General features: G+C 36.4%; 1 protein-coding gene and 1 long non-coding RNA gene across 5 annotated transcripts; one reads left to right on the forward strand and one right to left on the reverse strand.

The window, feature by feature from the left end:
• Window positions 1-2,178: 2,178 nt before the first annotated feature.
• LOC104602995 (uncharacterized) lies at window positions 2,179-3,805 on the reverse strand. The gene is made up of 2 exons (XR_736139.2): window positions 3,507-3,805; window positions 2,179-3,262 (listed from the first exon to the last, which is right to left on the reverse strand). It is a non-coding gene; the product is annotated as an uncharacterized LOC104602995 (long non-coding RNA).
• A 9,113-nt stretch (window positions 3,806-12,918) lies between these two features.
• LOC104602994 (Eukaryotic aspartyl protease family protein) lies at window positions 12,919-20,641 on the forward strand. Of its 4 annotated transcripts, none has more exons than XM_010266884.3 (9): window positions 12,919-13,677; window positions 16,048-16,165; window positions 16,583-16,803; window positions 16,933-17,172; window positions 17,811-17,967; window positions 18,053-18,138; window positions 19,606-19,720; window positions 19,839-19,911; window positions 20,182-20,641. In XM_010266884.3, exons 1-9 carry the CDS (start codon window positions 13,076-13,078, stop codon window positions 20,292-20,294), a joined length of 1,725 nt encoding a protein of 574 aa, XP_010265186.1. In that variant the 5' UTR covers window positions 12,919-13,075; the 3' UTR covers window positions 20,295-20,641. The 4 variants fall into 4 exon arrangements, with proteins under 4 accessions (XP_010265186.1, XP_010265185.1, XP_010265187.1 ...); XM_010266883.3 differs by having other exon boundaries at window positions 12,921-13,677; window positions 19,806-19,911; XM_010266885.2 differs by lacking the exons at window positions 17,811-17,967; window positions 18,053-18,138 and having other exon boundaries at window positions 12,924-13,677; window positions 19,806-19,911.
• The last annotated feature ends 995 nt before the right edge of the window (window positions 20,642-21,636 follow it).

Here is a 21,636-nt window from a genome sequence, read left to right on the forward strand (position 1 = left end):
AAATTATCCATGGGGAGGGCAGCATGATCCAAGACGGCCCGCACTTTGAGCGGGCCCCGACACAATCCGTTTTACACCTTTAACTAGGATAGATATGGTGATAAGGATGAATCAGCTTGAGAATTGGTAAAGCCTCAAGTAAAAAAGAATTGAGCTTCGAATACCATGCATGAGGGGCCTATTTGAGCTCGTAAAGCGACTTGTGTAATTTGTAGACATGTATTGGATAGATGGAGTCACAAACGCAAGAGGTTGATGCATATAGGCATCTTCCTTCAGCTCCCGATTGAGAAAGACATTTTGTATGTCAATCTCATATATGGGCCAATGAAGAGAAATAGCAATGCTCAATATAATTCGAATAGTAGTAGGCTTAATGATAGGACTGAACGTCTTAGAGAAATCACTATTGGGTTTCCATTTCAAATGAAAAACCCACCTGCACCCAACGATATTAGCACCGGGAGGTGGAGGATGTACATCCCATTACGTAAGAGTGCATTGTATTTAGAAGCCATGGCTTCACACCATCTGATGTGTTTGGTCACTTGAGAGAAGCAAGTGGCCTCAACATGTGTATAATCCAATGGGGTTGTTGAAGCAAGTGGCCTCAACATGTTAGATAAGCACACTAAGTACCTAATAGCTGTGTGACAACTGTTCAGTTAATTCGCCTTTATTATTTTATTATTTGTGTCAAAATAATTAAAAATAAAAAAAAATCATAAAAAAGGAAAACCTAAACGTATTGGAAGTTGGAAGTACTTGGAACTCATTGGATTCTCGATCCCCAACCTTCTGTCATTTAAGTTTCAATTATAAAAGAAAAACCTTCTGATGGTTTTTAATTTTTTTTTTATTTTTTTGTCAGAACGGGTCGACCATTTGGTTTGACCCAGTAATCAGACCCTTGACCGGTTCGGTCTCTAGGTCAGTTTTAGAAACCATGATGTCATGTCATTCGACCATGTGACTCATACAACCCGAAAATGGAACTGTTTTTGCCACTGGTTTTTGGATCGATGGTTCAACCGTCCGATTCGAACGGATGGCCTGTTCTGACAACAAAAATTTAAAAAAAAATGGCTAAAAACCATTGAATGGGTCAATGGGTTGACAGTTCGACCACTCGAGTCAATGGGTCGTTGACTGATTCAACAATTTTTTACTAGGGACCGGGATTGGGGTAAAATGGAACTGGTTGCTTGGACGGTTTCCAATTAAAAAAAAAAACAGACAACCCATTCTGACAACAAAAATTATAGACAAAAAATTAAGTGTGTGAGGTCCATTAAACAGTACCATATGTGTTATGTCATTCAAGTGTATGACTCATACGACCTAAAAACGGAATTGTTCTGGCCACTGGTTTTTGGGTCAACGGTTCGATTGTTTGGTTCGAACAAATGGCCCATTCTGACAACAAAATTTAAAAAAAATAAAAAAAAACGACCAAAAACCATTGAATGGGTCAATTGTTCAACCACTCGGGTTAATGGGTCGTTGACCGATTCAATGGTTTTTGGCCAAAGACCGAGATTAGGATAAAATGGAATCGCTTGCCCGGATGGTTCCCAATTAAAAAAATAAAAAACGGCCAAAAACCATTGAACGGGTCAACGGGTTGATGGTTCGACCGCTCGAATCAATGAATTGTTGACCGATTCAACGGTTTTTTGCCAAAGATTGGATCAACGGGTTGATGGTTCCATTCCAGCCCCTGCGAAACAAGGCCTTTGCTAGTTTATAAGTATTACTACTAAAGCTCACCATGTGCAGGAATCTTTATTTTTTAAAATTTTATAATTTATACACTGAATCAAAGCTATCTATTATAAACAAAATAACAATAGAACAAAAATTAGTTTCGGAATTTCTGAAGATAATAAAGAATGAAAAAAGATTGTAATTAATAGAATTAAATGCGATATTTATTTTTAAGGGTCCTTGAAATATCACGATGCAAATAATTGAGTCCACTCCACCCAACCAAGTTGAATGCCTGCCCCAATCAACTAGTTGCTGAAGGTCTAGAGGTGGGAGAACCCTAAACGGAAGAAGGGTGGAGAGAGAGGCGCATGGACAGGTTTTCCTTTTTCATAATTTGTTTTTTAATTATTTTGACACAAATAATAAGTTGTCACACAGCTATTAGGTGCTTTCGACTTAGTTCTTACATATATAATGAATGACTTGAACAGTTGAACTTCATCAACAGAATTTTTGCAAGGTTAGAAATGGTGAATGGTGAATCGTTTGAATAGAGACAACATTTTTGAGCTATCTTCGTGCATAGACAACACCTTTACAGCTGCCCCAAACCCATGAACAGCTAGGCCTGACCCTTGAAATGTAAAATGACCATTGAAGTTTATTTCAAGCTGCATACACTGACATGAGATCACCAAATATTTCAAGAAAAAGAGTGCAGAAAAGTTATCTCAGTGTAGGATTTTGTTGTTTAGTTTAGCATATGCAATTTCAAGTTTCAACAAATTAAGGCGAATTTTTATTTTGATTTTCAATTCAAAACTGAAAGGATGAAGATGGTACCTACATGACAAGTTCTGTAATAGCACAAAGTTGGGAAAATTTTGAATGACAACAACCATGATCAATTATTTTCATACAAGATTTCACGAAAATATTTCTTATTGGATGGCTTCATCTTTTGCTAGCGGTGCTTTCCATGGTTGAGAAGAAACAGTACATCAAATCCCGAGGTTCCATTTTGGAAAATCTTCAGGATTAATTCATTCTTTTAAAGCCAAAAAGCAAAATTTATCTAAATTAAATAGAAAATAACTTATCCAATGCCAATTATATTAAACTTTCTATTAATAACTAACTTATACTTCTCTTGTAAAATAGGATTCATGTTGTCTTGACTCTTCAGACGAAGTATCACCACTCCTGGAAGCTCTACACCCTGATCCTCTATTTTTTTTTTTTTTTTTTGAGGTGAAATTAATATAATAGCATTCATTCCTCATGTAGATTGAGTTGAACACTTCTGTAAACATATGTGAGATCGATAAGGTTGCATTCAGCACTACTGCTAAGATTGATTATTCTTAAAACCATGCGACAAATGTATCAACCGCTCTTAAAGGTGATGAAGGTACGAGGCTGAGGTCTTGTATCTCTTAAACCTTCGTCTTTCTTCAACACCATGAGAGGCTAGAATTTTCTTGCTCAAATGAGTATTCCAAATAAACGTTTACAGGTTGTCCGGTGTAACTTGAGAATTGGTCGTTTTTCCCTGCAAATAACATCATAATCATATAAATATTCCTGATACTTTGTTCAACATATATACACACATGAATTGAAAAATATATAGACAAATTTGGGAGAAAAAAAATATAAGCATTTTCATCTATGAATGCACATAAAAAATATAGAAAAAAAAAAAAAGATCTTCCTTCATTCCTTGGTTTACATATATAATTTACATATTTTCTGCCAAGCCCAGATGTATTATATATGCTCGTGGAAAAGATTACCTGAATTTGATAATGAAAATGCTTTGCTCTTCTCGTCGTCGTCGTCGTCCTCCTCCTCCTCCGGCCTCTTCTTTCTCCGGAACTAAAGCCGGCACCTGTGTGATGATAGTAATACAAGGTTGAAGGAATGGGCGTTTCTATGTCCATGTGGCTTTGAGCACTTGTTGATGTTGTTGTTGAAGCCCTCATCCTGTATTTATAAGTGTTTTCGAGGAATTCCCTGCAGCACAAAACTCTACACACCTTTCAGAGGATGGACATCCAGCCGCACACCGGGAGGATCTCTTAGAGAGATGTTCTCAATATGCGACTAGATGCTATGTGTACAGAGTTAGTAACTATGAAGTATCACTACAGTACAGTTAGCAACAGGGAAAACATTTCCCTGTGACTTGTCACATGCCAACCCCCTAAGCTCCCACCCACCGGCCCAAATATGAAATGTAAATATACCATCGTTTGAAAAAAAAAAAAAAAAAAGAGTTGATGTGATGCGTGTTTTCCCATTTTTATTGAGGGGTGTCTGATTCTCTGCCTCTCAGAAATGTAATGCCCCTCTCATAGTCACTGGCCACCATGTATGCATGGATCCATCACTCTCTACCCTGCTTTAGGACTTTGTACTGAAGCATCTAGGATGTACCACGCGTCCTTCAAAAGGTGCTGTTGATCACATTGAATTGTCCATTCCATTAACTTTACGTGTACCAGATCCAGGGTGTTCATTGTCCTGGGCCGCTTTTGAGTTTTATTCGGTCTACCCCATGTTCCCCCGTAGATCGGATTCAGTCCTCACAATCATGATTTTCAAAATCGGATCGGACTGGATGGTTGGACCGGAAAAATAAAAAATCAGTCATCTGATCGGTTTCATTTTACCTTAAAACCGTTTTTTGGCTAAAAAGTGTTGATTTGATCAACAAACTATTGAACCATCGATCTGGATAATATTTTTTTTGTCGTTTTTATATACTTTTTCTTTTTTTATTATTTTAAGCCAGAATAGGTCATCTGATTGAACCATACAGTCGGACCGTTCGACTCAAAAACCAGTCCAATTGTGATTTAGCTCCGCGGGCCGGTGTCGGTTCAACTCATCTGGCCCAAGTTCACATATTATACCGATGTGGCAGTGAGGGTGTGTACAGTGGCAGTAACCCAATTATAGAGCAATTAGTCACTCTCGTAGTACGTGTTGTTTCTCTGTTAGTGGTCTCCTATTCCGAGGCTACTGTGCTGCCACGTGAAGAAGGAATAGATGAACAATCAAAAGTGGGTTTGAGAGTTTGAGTGGTGTTCTGACTTGTGAGTGCCACACCACTTGGCCCACCCCAACATCAACAATTAATTGGACAGAGATCGTTTTGTTGGTACTGTATTTCACCTGAACCACCCTCCACTTGCCATTACTCTGCAGTTTCAACTTTTAACCTCAAAGTTAAAGCTGAGAGGGTGTTGAGAGTTGACACTTGAGGGAGGGTGCCTGGTTCCATCTTCCATGCAAGCTCAGCTCCTGATTATCAGTCGAACCAGAAAGAAATTTGGTTTGTGGAACTAGGAAAGGACCTTCCTGGCTTCCCATATTCATATATACCTTTCTCAAGCACAAAGTTTAGATAAGAATCAACTTTGTTCCCACTTCTATTTTGGATACGCTGTTCAAAACTTGTCAAGTAAATAAGGAACCGGGTCAATTCATCTCTTGCTAGATCAATCGGTATCTAGTGGAAAGGAAGGCCCTTAACTCGATCGTTGACTCACCAATTCGACCAATTTACTCTGAAAACTCAGCCAAGCTTCATGCGGATCGACCATAAAATAGAATGTATCTTGTTATTTTTTAGGTTTCTTATGCTGTTATAATCCGGCCCCTACGTTTCGCTATTCAGTTACTTGGCGTATTGATTCACATTTATGAATTAAGGTCGGTGTCATGATGCATGGTGAGAAATCAGCTATGTGAACAGTACAAGTTGATGAATGTAATTTAAACAATCATTTTTTTTTCGCAGCCTCGCTCTTTTTGTGTATAGGAATTAGGAATTAGCATTTAGCAATGTTTTAAAAATTGATCTGTAACCTGAACTGCTTTGGCCACCTGCTTTTCGGTCAGTGGTTGATTCGAATGGACAGTCCATTTTAATTTAAAAAATAAAAAATAATTAAAATAAAAAATGGTTTAAAAACTATTGTTCAAGTTGAACGGACTGATAATTCGACTGCCCGAGTCAATAAATCGCTGATCGTGTTAATGGTTTTTTATTATAAAACATAACTGATTGCTTAGACAATTTTCAGGTCAAATGGTTCAATAGTCTGAATCAATGATAGATTCGAAAACACTGAGAATTAGAAAACTGTTTTGCAAAATTAGAGATTCTCTGGTTACTAGTGTTCAATTAACAAGGGATAAGTTATTTACAATATTTTTTTAATTAAGATGGGTTTTAGCTGACAAAAGCAACTGCACAATGTCACATAACACTGGTGTGTGACTTAAACCATGTGATTTCAGCTACACTGCTTTCAAACTTTTCCACATGCAATTTAATAACTTGAAATTTTTTTTTATAGCAAAAGATGAGCTACACAAACCTGGGGGTAGCTCTTCCCCTTACATCCGAATCACAAGTGAAAAGAAAATCACTAACACTGAATTCCCTATCACCCCCTGTCGTTAAGAGTTTTACGAGCTAACCAATTTGCCGCTTGACTTGCTTCCCAATACGCATGCTTGAATTTTATATTTAAGTTGAAGAAATCCACTAGGTTCCGGCATTCTTTGATGACACTTTTCAATCTCTACGGAGATGCAAGTTTACCATTGAGGCAATCGATTACTAACTTAGAGTCACCTTCTATGACGATTTTCTGATCCCTATAGTTGATAGCCATATTAATGGCTTCCCAAGCTTCTGCAAGATTGATAGTCGAAATTCCAATTCCAATAGCTTTAGACTCCAAGACTTTGTCTTGATGGTTCCTAGCTATACAACCAATTGCACATTTGCCACCATTCGAGCAAGAGGCATCAAAGTTAATCTTGATGCAGTTGTGTTTGGGCCTAAACCACTCAACATGGGTTAACATTTTTTTGTTATTGTTAATCAAACAAGAGGATACCTCTTTAATCTCATTCCAGTAGGCCAAGGCTCTATTACTGATGGTCTCCGCATCACCATTCGAGCAAGAAAATATTTACTGTTTCTATTCTTCCAAATGAACCAAGAGATACAAGCAAATTTTTCTCTAATGAAGCTATCTTTGAAGATACCAATAGGTTTGCATAAATTATTCCACCACCTGTCCATCGAGGTAGATGAGCCCATAGGAATCGGCAGTTCCCCTAAAAGGCAACTCCAGACTTACTTAGCCACACTACAATTAATAAAAAGGTGGTCGATATTTTCAACTTCCCCGCAAAAGACACATGCGAGATCCAATTCAAAACCCCTAGAAATGAGGTTGTTTTTTGTAAGAAGTCTATTATTAAGTAAAAAGAATAGGAAAATTTTAAATTTTGGTGGAAGCATGAGTTTCCAAAAATTTTTTTGAAAGTCAAAAATAGGATCCTCACCACCATTAAATCAACACTCCTCCTCATAGGCCGATTTAACAAAGAAGTTCCCATCCAGGGTGAACTTCCAAACTCTTTTATCTTCAAAATCCTCATGGGGAATAAGGATAAGTTTTATCAATTGCCAAACCTGTTGGTTGGCAAGCAACAAAATACTATCCTCATTCCAAATTCTTCTTTCAAAATCGATTATCCTATAAACCGTCATATCCACATAAGTAGAAATATTGTCCCTCAATTCTATTAATGGGCCTTCTCCAGCCCATGAATCCAACAAAAAATTCACACTCCTACCATTGTCAATCATCTACATAGAGCCCCTTTTAATAAGATCTCTTGAACCCATAATACCCTTCCAGGCCCAAGACCAACTTTTCTTCTTATTTGCATCCCATAAACTATTGTTTCTAAGATATTTATCATTTACAACCTTGACCCAAAGATTATCATGACAATTTAAAATTTTCCACCCTAGTTTTGCAAGAAGAGCCTTATTAATCCATTTGAAGTTCTTCACACCTAGTCCATCCCACATTTTGGGAGTACAAACCCTATTCCACTTAACAAGATGAATGGGGTTTCGGCAACTCTCTTTTGCCCAAAGGAAATCCTTTCTATTTTTATCTAAACCAGCAACAACACTATTTGGGATTTTAAACGATTGCATAACAAATTGTGGAATCATGGATGCAGAGGAATTAATTAACATTAACCTCCCACCAAGAGATAGAGAATGTTTTTTCCAACCTGCAAGTTAATTAGACAGTCTCTCATTCAAATATTTAAAAGTATCCTTTGATACTCTACCCTCAATGATAGGGGCTCCAAGATAAATTCTTATTTTTTGAGTCTAAAGGGGACGTTATTGGAGAGCGTAATGGCCGATTTAAGATAATTAGGAAGCTGGCCCGAAGCTTTAGCAAAGCTATCCAAAATCTCCTTAATTTTGAGGCAAGCATTGATTGAGGCCTTTGCAAAAATAATGCAATCATCTGCAAACTGAATAATTGGAATTGTCAAACCTCCCCTAGAGGCTTTACAGCCCATCCCATTTGCACCACATTCAGCCTCCATATTAAGATTACTTGAAAGAGCTTCAGCACAAAGGACAAATATGTAGAGGGACAAGGGGTCACCTTGCCGAATCCCCCTACTGGCTTTGATGACTCGGGTGGGTGAGCCATTAATGAGAATCTGAAAGGAAAACGAAACTAATGCATTCCATGACCCAATTAATCCATTTGTCCAAGAAACCAAATTTAACAAGCACTTTTCTAATAAAATCTCATTCCAACCTATCATAAGCCTTCTCCATGTCAATCTTGCAGGCAAGCATCCCCACTTTGCCTTTTTTCTTTTTATTAGTGTGCATCATCTCATTGGCAATGAGAATGTTGTCTGTGATTTGTCTATTGGGTATGAAAGCACTCTAAAAGGGGGAAATAATGTCATCTAGGAACGGTTTGATTATATTCACAATGACTTTAGAAATTATCTTATAGATGACATTGCAAAGGCTGATAGGCTTGAAATCATTGACCCCCTTTGGGTTTTCCCGCTTTGGGATAAGAGTAATAAAAGTCCTGTTTAGATCACCATTCAACTTCCCAGAATGAAAAAAGGCTTTGACAATTTTACATACAGCATCCCCAACAATATTCCAGTACTTTTTGAAGAAAAAAACATTAAGACCATCAGGACCCAAGGCCTTCATATCCTTCGTCGAAAGCAAAGTATTATGAATCTCTTCGTTTGTGACATCTTTATAGAGATTATTATTAAGAGTTTGAGAGGCACAACAGTCTATATTTGAAATGAAATTGTCCACTTCCGAAGTGCCCTTAGAATTAAATCTATTTTCAAAACTGCAACAAAGCATCTCCTTGATCCCCTCAGCATCTTCAATCCAAGATCCATCCTCATTTCTAACTTTTTCTAATTTTGTTCTTATTTCTCCTAATTGTTGTAGTAGTGTGAAAGAATTTATTATTTTTATCCCCAAGTTTAATCCAATCAACTCGGGAATTTTGAGCCCAATAAATTTCTTCCTTAGCAAGAGTGTTGTTAAGAAGTTTATGAAGAGTTTTCTCTTGATTGATGAGACTTATGTTATTTGGATCCCTTTCTAAGTTGTCTTGGATCATCTGAATTTTTAACAATAACTCTTCTTTTCTTTTTCTAATATTCCCAAAATGATTTTTATTCCAATATTTGAATTCTCTAACAAGGTTATTTCTCTTTTTACAAAACTGCATGACTCTAGAACCATTAACGTTGATATCCCAAACCCTTTGGATCACATTATCAAGACTAGAATCTAAGCACCACATGGTTTCAAATCTAAAAGGTCTAAGAGAAGCATGAGAATTAATATTAAGTATCAAAGGAATATAGCTAACAAATCTGCCTTTTTTGGCGTCAGACCATAACTTGAAAAACTTTAAATCAACTTGAAAACCCACGTGAATTTGAATGAATATCGATTGATTGCTTAACAATTGAATGATATTGTTATCAGTTTCTTAGGTAGTATACCTTCAACTCTATAGATAATAACCTTAAATTAACCATCCAAACTTCCAGTTCTTTAATTTAAAAATACCTATAAAAAAAAACCTTAGCATTATTATTTGAATTTTGAAACATCCCTCCAATCTTCTGATATCTCCTCAATCAAACTTAGCCTGACTAGCTTTTCAATACATCCAAAGAATCCCTAAAACACCCCTCCACTTTTCTGATATCCCTTTAGCTGAGTCGTAATGTTTCTATTTTTCCTGTTTCCTAGTGTTTCTTTGTTTTATTTTCTTATCTCTTTTTCTTTGTTAGCTGGTTCTGGCTTGTTTTTCAAGTTGTTTCGTCTCCAGTCTAGTGGTTTTGTTGTCTTATGAGTTATGTCCTTGTCCTTTGTTGCTGTTTAAACTCTGGTTTAATGAATCTGTTGGCCTTTCTACCAAAAAAAAATATCATTAAAAAACAAACAGTATTTGCAAGGTTACAATGACGCCCCTCCATCAACCCCATTCTTAGAAATAGCAATGAGGCGGGGTAGGGCCAGATTTTGCATTTCTTGTCTCTTACCCCAAACTCAAATACCCTGTATCTTAACGGAACAAGAAATCCCAATCCTATCCCTCTTCTCACAAAGAGGAAACGGGGAACCCTAAATTTGCCTCACCCCGCCCAGATCATCCTATTTGCAAATATATTTTTCTATTTTTTTAAATTGTTTAGAATTATATTATATTATATTATATAATGTAATATAATATAACATAACATAATATATATATATAAAGACACCTACACACTTTTAATTGGGACTGAATAGACGTATACCATTCCTACCTTATCCCCAGTCTTCAGAATTTTGGGTTTCCCAAAAACCCATCCCAAACTCGATCATTGTCAATAAAACCCACCCCAACCTTGGCAGGGTGGAACTCCATAATAAGACAGGTCAAATTGCATCTCTAACCATTCTTTGAACCGAACTTTTCATAGACCCATCTACTCCCTCAAATTGAACTGTTGACCAACAAATCAGACTATTGGCATGTTCGCTCGTGATTGGTCATATAGCTAGATCCCCATACCCTTACTCATTTTTAACATATAAACAATTGGTTTGGTAGGAAAGAATAGTCAGTGAAGAGGACTCAAGGTTAGTTTTGTCACTTAAAAATAAAAATGACACCGTGTGGACCACTTCTATTATGGTCAATGATGTTAACTTGATGGAAGGTAATGTATATTACAAATCAAAGTGTTTGACAGGGCACTTGGAAAGCCGTGAAGCTGTGGTTGGTGAAAACCCCAAAAAACTAAAAATAAACTTACAGGAACTGCAAAATCAACTTTATGGTGAAACTTCTCAGAAGCAGTTCAGTCGATGCAATTAATCAAACACTGGAATCCTTCCAAACGAGCTCTTAGATAAAAATCTAAGAAACTTGTCCCAGAAATGTCACAACGCCCTTTAGGCCTGGTTTGTTTGAAGTGTAATTTTATTTACACCGATGCAAAAATATGGGAATGCAAATGATCGGTGTACAAAAAGTGACTTATTTTTGCAGTGCCTGAAAAAAAAAAAAACCTGCCTCAAAACCCAATACCACCCAAACTTGTTCATACATCCACCTCGAATTCCAAGTCGATGGGTTTGGTACCAACTTCCAATGGGCCTGACGGGCCTGACCCATATGACCCATAAAGCAGTCTGGGCCCTATAACCTGCCAAGTGTCCCATTATTAGAGGAGTTTTTTTGGTGGTAGAACCCATATTAGAGGATCAGTATTCAGGATTCAGTAGTCGACCATAATTCAGGACTCAGGAGTCGACCACGAGTTGCAGTTTGAAATTCCAAAGCTTTAAAACCCGATCCAAGGCCGACCCTTTTTCTGCCTCCGGCCACTGGTTCTACCATCTGGGTCAGTTAGATTGTATGGCATCAGCATATGTAATACAAACGTGCATCAGTACACGTGGCAAGTTTTTGAAAATCCCATTCGGTAACTGCAACTGTATTAGTTTGCCATGTATATGCAAACATGTACTCTGTATAAATATTCTTTTTCTGGTTCATAAATGTAAAGTATAACTCATTTTTTGTATTCTTTCTGTTCGTTTGAAATGCATGCAAAGCATGGCCCCATTGTTAAATGTCTTAATTTTTTTGTCAAATACACCATTTATCGGAAGAGTACACATTTGTATCCAAAAAAGGGATACAGTAATGTGCTCTTCTGAGATGTCAAAACAAAATCATTTTTGACTACTTAATCATTACATTTTTGCATTTATTTAAAAGGCTTAAGCCTTGAAGTGTAAGGTGTACAGCTTGAGGTAAGGTGCACAGATTTTGCCTCAAGGTTTTAAGCCCTTGTTAGAATGAGGCATAAGCCTCAAGCCTCAAGGGGTGAAGTGCAGCCTAACGCATAAAAAGGCATAAGCCTCAAATGTCAATGATTAATTAGTGATTTAATGCAATATATATATATATATATATATATATATATATATATATATATATATGTATGTATGTATTCTTATAATTTAAAACATATAGAAAAAACACTTCAATAATTATAGACTAAATAAAAAAGTAAAAATAAAAAACTAATAAGGAAATTCATATTTATTAGTTTGTTTTAAGATAGTTCAATATAAAAAGGACTAATCAAGTTCTTAGTTTTTTTTGAATAAATCAAGTGAGATTTTTTTTATTATTCTAAATGTAATAACCCAAATTTGTTATTTTCTCATTTCTTATCCTAATAATAATAATAATAATAATAATAATAATGCCTTATTTACATAGATCAAATCAACTAAATTGTTTCCTTCCTTCTAAATTATTTTTTATATGAAATATAAAGTGTTTATAATTATTAATTAATTAATTATTATTTTATTTAATGCTCAAATGCTAAAACTTATTGCTTATAAATTTCTTTTATAGATGTATAACTTCTATCATTTTAATTTAATATATTATATGTTATTTTTATTAATTTATAAACTTTAATTAATTTTTTTCTTAAACCTTAGACTTATGCTTTGCATTTTGCACGCCTTGAGGCTTACGCCTTAACATTTTATACCCCGATTTTGCAGGAAACAAACGCAGCGGCAACTCCTATCCCCCAAACCTAGAAACTCTGCTTCACATATAGCACTTAGCCGCATAATGGGAATATCTCCTGTATTATAATTCATATTCATTGGGAGATGTTCTGAATGTGCGGCCGGATTGATGCATTTAGAGCTGTGCTGAGTTTTTGCTTGCAGGGAATCCCGTCGCGCATTAACCCGCCAACTGAACTGCTTATTTCATTTCACCTTCGTGAGTCAAAGTTGCAGGTTTTATTTCTACGCTTGCAGTTTGACAAATTGTTCGATTCACAAAACTATCTAAATCCAAGGGGAAGATCCTTCGGTCTCTCCTCGCAGCTCTCTTGTTATTCTCTGCATATCTACTTGGATTGAGGTATGGATAGGAATTCACAGAGAGGAATGGAGTCGCTTCAGCTTCAAGGGGTGGTTATAATCACTCTGCCACCCGAAGACAACCCCTCTAAGGGTAAAACAATTACTGCAGCTTTTGCTCTCTCCGGTCCTCCTTCCTCTCAAATTCAGCAACAAGCTCGACAACAACCACACCCACAACCAGAAGAAGACAGTCTTCCCATTCGATCATCACCAAATTCTGAACGCTATTTCTCATTTAGAGGAGTCTTATCTGGTAAACCAAAACAAATTCTGAGATTTCTGGCTGTTTCCGTCTTATTGTTATTCTTGTGGAGTTATGCTTCTCCGGAAACCCTTCTTGAATTACGCGATCACGATGAGGATCGGGAAACCAATTCTTTCGTTTTCACTTTGCATCCCAAGCCGGGTACTCTTGAGATGTTCCATCGGGATGTGGAACTTAAATTAGGGAGGTTTGTCGAGGCAAATTCAGATGCTGTCCTGGTGATGTTCAATGGTGGAGTAAAAGATGAGGAGTATAGAATTTCTCTATCGGCTTCTTCTTCGTCTGCAGTTGATAAATCCACCGTTTTCCCTGTCAGGGGGAATATCTATCCAGACGGGTATCTACATCTCGGAACTTAGTTCCTATGTAATTCAAGGACTATTAACGAGTGCTATATATTCACTTAATATTTAGGATATCTTTGCAGGAATAATTTACATTGTTCTTTGTTCAGAAACTGTCTCACAAATAAATTCTAATCATGGCTTTAATAAATATAAGCATAAAGAAATTTCCTAACATAATAATTATGCTTCCATTTTCGTGTTTTCATGATAAGCCACCTCTATGTAAAACTGATGTTTAGTGAAAGGAGTAAACTATGTATAGTTGATATCAGAGGTGGCCTATTTTTTGAAAATAGGGATACACAAGTATAGGAAGGTGCGTGCATAGAAGGATGTAAATTGATGTACAATGTTTAATAAAATAAAACAGCCCTACCCCTTACCATTTACCAAGAAAGAAAAATGAATTATTCATAGAGCCGTCACTGGACAATGAACCCCTTCCTACACTTGCTCTAGCAAGCGCATCTGTCATAAAAATTCATTTCCGTTGGGATCTACCTGATTTGAATTGGAATGGATGCCAAGAGTTCTCTAATTTTGTCAATAAGACGCGATGGACTTCACCAAATTCTTTTGCTCCATCTAGTCCCATTGTCTGTGTTTCCTTGAATTACTATTATTTTTTTTCTTGATAATTGAGTTTCCTAGAATTACTATTATTTTTTTTTCTTGATAATTGAGTTTCCTTGAATTACTATTATTTTTTTCTTGATAATTGAGTTTCCTTGAATTATGAAAGATGTGAGTTGACATACTTCACCTCCAAATATATCAGGGGAGGGAGCAGAGCCCTCTACAGGACCCAGGGATTGTTGAAGTATCTCAGGCAAATTCTATCTGAGGTCATCAGATAATACAGTTCTAACCTCTTTGCTTCTTAGTAGCTATGACCTATGAACTAGGAGAAAAAGAATTGGTTTCCTCTCCTGACATCAGGGAATTTAGTTTATTTCATCTTAACTTCCTGACATAACAGCATATGTAAAATAGATCTATACAGTTCTCCCTTGACCCCAAGACCACAAGTCTTCCATTGGAAAAGCATATCTAGAAGTTGAGTTGTCACCAACTCAAAACCCACCACCCCCATGGATGCCATAGTCTCCTATGTTGTTTTATCCTTGATAAGGAGGCTTCCAGCTTGGGAGGTTTGGGAACCTCCACCTATCAATTTTATTAAGTTGAACTTTGATGATTGTGGCTTGAACAATCCAGGAGATTCAAGAATAGGTGATGTTTTTAGAAATATTCAAGGATTGATCTGGATTGTCTGTTGGAACCAATAGTATGGGAGACTTTGTTGCAGGGGCTAAGATGCTAGGATATGATAACCTAGTAGTCAAAGACAATTCACAGGTGGTGATAGACTGATTGGGAACAAGCAATCCAGGGAGGGAGGGAGGGAGGGAGGGAGGGAGGGAGACGAGGGTACATATGTTGGTTAGTCTAAATGGGAGGTGGGGGATGAATATACCTCTTTTAAGGAATCACCGTAGGTGGAATATATTTGGACAACCTACCTTTGAAACACATAAATGCATCCACCACAAAGTTAAACAGCTAGTCAATTGAATAGATGCCTTTTATTAGAGTAGTTATCAGTTGCAATTGAAATTATTTAAGTATATAATGGCAATCTGTGTCTCCAAACAATGTTTGACAGGTTAGACATTAAGTCATTAACACGTGATCTGTTGTTTAAAAATTATTTCGGTACCTATGCAAAGATCTTTCTGAAAAAACATTGCATGGTTTAATATTGGATTTATTTATTCCTTTTTATCCTAATTGAAAATAATCTCTAAATCTAACCTTAAATATGGAGCAACCTACAAGTTCATCTTTTTCCTAGGTCTTTCCTTCCCAGAGGAGTTTTTCTTTCTTTGTGTTCGTGTGTGTGTGTGTGTGTGTGTTGAGAGGGGGGGGGGGGGGTTGAGTGGGTGGAAATTCTATTTGTTCAATACTTTAGACCATGCATTTTTAAATCCAGATATTGGCAGAGTAAATTGGTTTCATATGGCACTCAATCAAATCCTTGAGTAAATTGGTTTCACAAGGCACTCAATTAATTGACCATTTTGATTCCAGCTTAGATTTTTTGGTTCTTGCTTTAGAGTGTAGGCCCATTGACATTTACCAATGGGAGAGTGACCTGTTGACAATCTATAAGGGTTGATTTTACTCAGGTACTAGATTATATACATACAGACAGACACCAATCAATTTATCTGTCTACATCTATATCTTACAGATTGAACTAATGTGTATTTTTGTCCTTGTTTTACTTTTTCCATTTTGCAATTAATATGATGGTGTCATGTCATCTCATGCCGCATTTCATCTTTTATGCTCTGCAGATTGTATTATGCATCTATTTACGTTGGCAGCCCTCCAAAACCTTATTATCTTGACATGGATACTGGGAGTGACTTAACATGGATTCAGTGTGATGCTCCATGCATTAGCTGTGCCAAGGTATGCAAATTGGTAGTTTAAGATGTCTCTGTACAAGTTCCTCAGGCAATCCATGCTTCTCATGTTTGAACACAATACGTATATATGACAATATGCGTGTATCAGAGTGCTGCAGAAAATTGTTCACATCCATGTATGTACATTTAATCTCTTATAGGTGCATGTGTGTGTTCTCTGCATTCAATGGCCATTATTCTTTTCTTAATTTTCCACAAGTTTTATTTATCAAAAAATTTTCCACAAGCTTTCTCTCACCTGTGCTTTCCTGTATAACTACTTTCAAGAGGATAAACTAAATGCAACTTCTTGTCTCTCTCTTTCCTCATCTTAGAAATCAACACATGAAGCACTCTCATGTTGCTACAGATATTTTGGGATGTGCACCATCAATATTTTTAAAGGAAATAATTTATGTAGGGACCCCATCCTTTGTACAAGCCAAGTAAGGGGAAAATAGTACCTCCCAGGGATTCATTGTGCCTAGAAGTGCAGACAAGTGGATCTTGTGAGACTTGCCAACAATGTGACTATGAGATAGAATATGCAGACCGGAGTTCCTCCATGGGTGTTCTTGCAATGGATGACCTGCCACTTATGATTGCCAATGGAACAGAGGTGACATCAAATTTTGTTTTTGGGTAAAGTATTTCTTCTTCTCAAGCTAGTTCTTTTTACATGTCATAACTCATAAGACCAAAAATTAAATCCATGCTTTGTTTTTTTTTTTCTTTTTCTTTTTTTTTTTTTTTTTGCAATGTTCCATGTAGGTGTGCTTATGATCAACAAGGACAACTTTCAGTCTCTCCTGCAAATACAGATGGAATCCTCGGACTTAGCAGGGCAAAAATTAGTCTTCCTTCTCAGTTAGCAAGTCAGGGGATTATCCGTAATGTGGTAGGCCATTGTATTAGAAGTGATAAAGATGGAGGTGGATATATGTTTTTAGGTGATGACTTCATACCTTGGTGGGGTATGACTTGGGTCCCCATGCTTAGCAGCCCTTCCATGTGAGTATAAATTTCTTAGTTTCTTCCTTTTATTGAAGTCTATTGAAATTATGTTTGTAGCACATAACAAAAATGCATATTTAAGTATTCATAGGTTATGTGTACCCACCAAGGTTCAAAATATCGATACAGCCGATACACCGGTAGGGGCGTATCAGCCTGTATCGAGGCTCATTTTTCCCTTTTTTTTAGTTTTTTTTTTTCTCAATCTGGTTCAGAGGGGTCAGTGGTCTACCCCCTGAACCATGGTCTGACCCGAAACACCCACTGTAGGGGTGTATCGGGAAGCCCCCAATACGTTACATATCGGCCAATACGGCCCGATACATATCAAAACTTTGAACCTTGGTACCCACTATCTATTCTTGATTATCCAATTACCCAGTTATTATTTCTTGCATGCACATGAAAATCTGTTTGAGATCATTTATGTTTTTCATGTTTATCTTGTGTTGAACACTTGAACCTTTAACTTCCTATATTTTCTTTTGTATTTGGTTTTTGGGAAATTACCTAACAATCATGTGATTATATACCCTCATACATATATCACTTATTCACTTGCCTTAGGAATTATATTCTATTTCTTATAGTTTCACTATATCTTATTGTATTAAAATTTTAATTGTTTCATCCAGGAATAACTTCTATCACACAGAAATCATGCAAATGACTTATGGAGGTGGAAAACTCAGTCTAGGTGGGGTGGATAACAATGTAGGACGAGTAGTTTTTGATAGTGGCAGTTCTTACACATACTTCACTAGGGAAGCATATTTGGGTTTAATCGCGTCTGTAAGTATTTTCACCAGAATTTTTGGAGAGGTCATGCTTAATTTGTTTATGAGTTTTAACCAACCACAAGAATTCTGCCATGCAGCTTGAAAATGTTCCTAGTGAAGAACTTACTCGAGATAAATCAGATTCTACCTTGCCAATATGTTGGCGAGCTAAATCCCCAATTAGGTATTTTCTCAAAATAAATAGAAGATTTATGAAAGGAGGTAATTTTTGTTATAACTATGTTACTAAATGGTCGACAGCTTGGAGATGTATCATTTCCAGGCTACAATTTCTGATTATAATACAAAGTATTGGTCAATCTTTGGTTCAGAAACTACATGTAGAAATAAGAAAAGCATATAATATACTGTTTGTTCTTGACGGTTTTATTTGGACAAAAATACCCTGGACATTTTAGGCGGTTATGTGCTCAAAAATACATGCATGATGCATGTTTTGAAAACCTAAAGTGGATAATTTGGGAAGCAAATCCATCATGTAAGGCAAAATAAGACAGAAACTATCAAATATTAGAATATCACTCTCAATCACACTGAAAAATGTTCCCTTGCATTCATGAGAATATGTACATCAATGTGCAATAATAGAATAGGTAAGGAGCTACCACTATACAAGGCCCTTTCCACCCCTCCCATACCAAAAACAAAAGATAGGTAAAGATCCACCATACAAAGAATGCCCTTTCCACCCCAGATCAAGCTAAGCCATCTGTGGCCTCAGTTAAGGCTGCTTCCAATCCATCTGATTGCAACTAAGGGTGCAGTTAGGATCTTCTAATGTCATTAACAAAAGAGTTGTGAGCATAGAGATACAATTAGAGGGATTAAACAATTGGCAAGGAAAATAGGAATGGCATTTACATGGAGTCCAAGGTCAGCTAATTGTGCAGCTATTGCCTTGGCAAGACAGGGGCAGAAGGAACCATTTATATTGGGGTTTGACCCCTCAAGGGAGGGAGCTTGTAGTGCAGAATAAATATTTCAACCAGGATGTAAAAGGGGTGGACAGCATTGGCAAGCCCTATAGGTGGGGTGCTTGGAACATTATATATGTACAGCATTCTTTTATAATATTTAATAAAATGGTCTTGTAGTTACTAAAAAAATAAAATTATTTTGATACTGATCAAAAAACGTTCCCTTGTATTTATATAAAATCCTTGGAAGAATAATTACTACAGAGTACAAACACACTCACAAGTAGACATACTGATGCAGGACAAAAATTCCCACTATGAAAAGAAAATTCAATTACTCCTAAACTACTTAATTAGCGATTCTGAAATTTGAAACACAACTAAACTTAGTCATACCAAACTCTAAGACCAGACCCCCAAAGATAAAATCTAAAATTATGAAAATATCCCTACTGTCAAAAATACAAAAGTGCATTAAAATTCAAAAGTTTCCAATTTTGACTTTTGGCTCCTTCATCATTGCACAAATCAATAGTACAGGATCTAGAGATACATATGTACCAAAATATGTATCATGTATTATCTGATCAGTATTAATCACACTGTAAACTTAGAAAAAAGGCTTCCACTTTTATTTTAACCTTTTTTCTCTTTTTGGGAATTGTTCTTGTTATCAGCACCAAATTTTTTATAGTTTTCCTTTCATACCGCAGATCTGTTAAAGATGTTAAACCATTCTTTAAGCCCTTGACCCTTCACTTCGGGAACCGATGGTGGATTCTCTCCACAAAGATGCTGATTCCTCCAGAGGGGTACCTAATTATAAATGTAAGGACGACGTATCTTTTACATTTGTATTATTTCTCTTGAAACCCTTCACTGCAAAATTTCTCAGTTTTTGTGACTCATGAAGATGGACTTGCCACTGACTGAGGCATTACTGCAGAAGAAAGGCAATGTGTGTTTGGGGATCCTTGATGGAAGCAAAGTTCATGATGGATCCACAATTATACTTGGAGGTAAGTTCTTCATAGTTTATACCATATCTTAACTCATTTTTGTTATTGATGTTTTCATTACGAAGTTACTCGGTGCATTACCATAAACCTTGAATTACTGCCAGATACAAAGGAAATTATCCTATATCGTCTTTTCTTGTTAGACACAAGGGACATGATCCCATTCTGTCTTATTTGCCTTTTTGTTTTAATTATAATACCAAAATATTTTCAGACTATAGTTTCTCTTCATTGCCTTGGGAATGAGATTAACTACTATGCTTTCTGCAGATATCTCATTGCGTGGACAACTGGTTGTGTATGATAATGTCAATGAGAGAATAGGGTGGGTCCGATCAGATTGCATCAAACCCCAAAAACTGGAGAGTTTTCCTTTTCTCTAGCCAGTATATATGCATACAGAATTATGTAAAGCAACCAGTATATACGACACAAACCATAGAGAATTTTCTGCATAATCATTCACTCTTGTTGTACACAGTCTATATTTTTGCTCTATTACTGAGGATACTTTGTACATACTACTAGTTCAGTAACCATGCATGCTGAAAAATCCTATATCGTGTCTATAATGCATTTCCTACGTCCTTGTCTTACACAAATTACATATTCTTTGCCCATTTTTACCCTTTTCTGTTTTGATATTCTTACTTGTACTTTTCAGATGCTATCACTAGCATTTGTATTTTCTCATCCTATTTCTAATTATTCAACGGCATCATTTTTTCTTCTTCTTTCTTCTAAACTCTGCCTCTTCACACAACATCTCCACCTCTGGACAGCAACAACGGCAGCAGTAGTGCCTGTAGCCCAGTTACAAGTTGCAGAAGCTATGCTGTACCTTCGGTCCTCGAGAGAGCATTTAAAGGCCGCAAGTTCTTTTATTTATTTATTTTTTTTTTTCGTTGTAACTGTTGTGCACCAAGAAATTTGATTGTGGTCAAAATCTGCTTGCTCACCCTTTCTCTTTTTTATTTGCTGATGTGTTCTTGGTTTTCTTTAATTTCTTTTTGGCGATTGGGATTGGAATAAAAACAGCTATTGTGTAGGTATATGGACAGACATGTTCTATTGGACTTTCTATTCCATTGTCTTCAGCAGGATATTTATGGTGTTTCTTCTGTGGTTTAATGAAATCCTTTGTTTACCAAAAAAGAAAAAAAGCAGGATATTTATGGACTTGTCGACTTGAATCAAGAACCCCCATCGTTCATTTAATAGTTACTCTTCCCGAACAGCTTTATATGTATAGATCAGAGTCATCAGAGACAACTTTCATGGCAATATACCAATATCAGATTTTGACAGTTTGGGCGGTTACCTTCTAAATCAAGTCTGACAGCTTCATCGCTGCGTTATTGCGGTTGTTTGGCATCGATGCATTTCAGGGCCGATTCGTTTCTTAGAGAATAGCCTAACGGTCAAAAAAACATTTTGCGACCGTTTCAACCCTCAATCTGTTTCATTCTGTTTCATGCCACAGCAGCACTGAAAAAACGTTTCAGCTGGAATGGGCTGAGTGCAAGCCGTTTCTCTTTAGTGTTTTTTTGTGGTTGACATTATCCCATGTTACACATGTGCATGGGATGCATAAACATGTTCTAATCTAATGGTTACAGATTCTAGTACAACAAAAATATATTGAAATCCATCAGTTAAATAAAATATAAATGATCATTAAACAGTTATTAATCACTGAAATAATGGTTAAAATGCTATTATACA

The sequence above is a fragment of the Nelumbo nucifera genome, chromosome 4 (genome assembly GCF_055504915.1).
Source record: "Nelumbo nucifera cultivar China Antique chromosome 4, China Antique-T2T, whole genome shotgun sequence".
In the NCBI taxonomy this organism is placed as follows: domain Eukaryota; kingdom Viridiplantae; phylum Streptophyta; class Magnoliopsida; order Proteales; family Nelumbonaceae; genus Nelumbo; species Nelumbo nucifera.

Bases quoted from the DNA above. Each gene is read 5' to 3' on its own strand.
- LOC104602994 (XM_010266883.3), top strand. From the start codon at position 13,076: ATGGATAGGAATTCACAGAGAGGAATGGAGTCGCTTCAGCTTCAAGGG. The intron at 13,678-16,047 runs GTATCTACATCT...TATGCTCTGCAG, and splicing joins GGGAATATCTATCCAGACGG to ATTGTATTATGCATCTATTT. The intron at 19,721-19,805 runs GTAAGGACGACG...TGACTCATGAAG, and splicing joins AGGGGTACCTAATTATAAAT to ATGGACTTGCCACTGACTGA.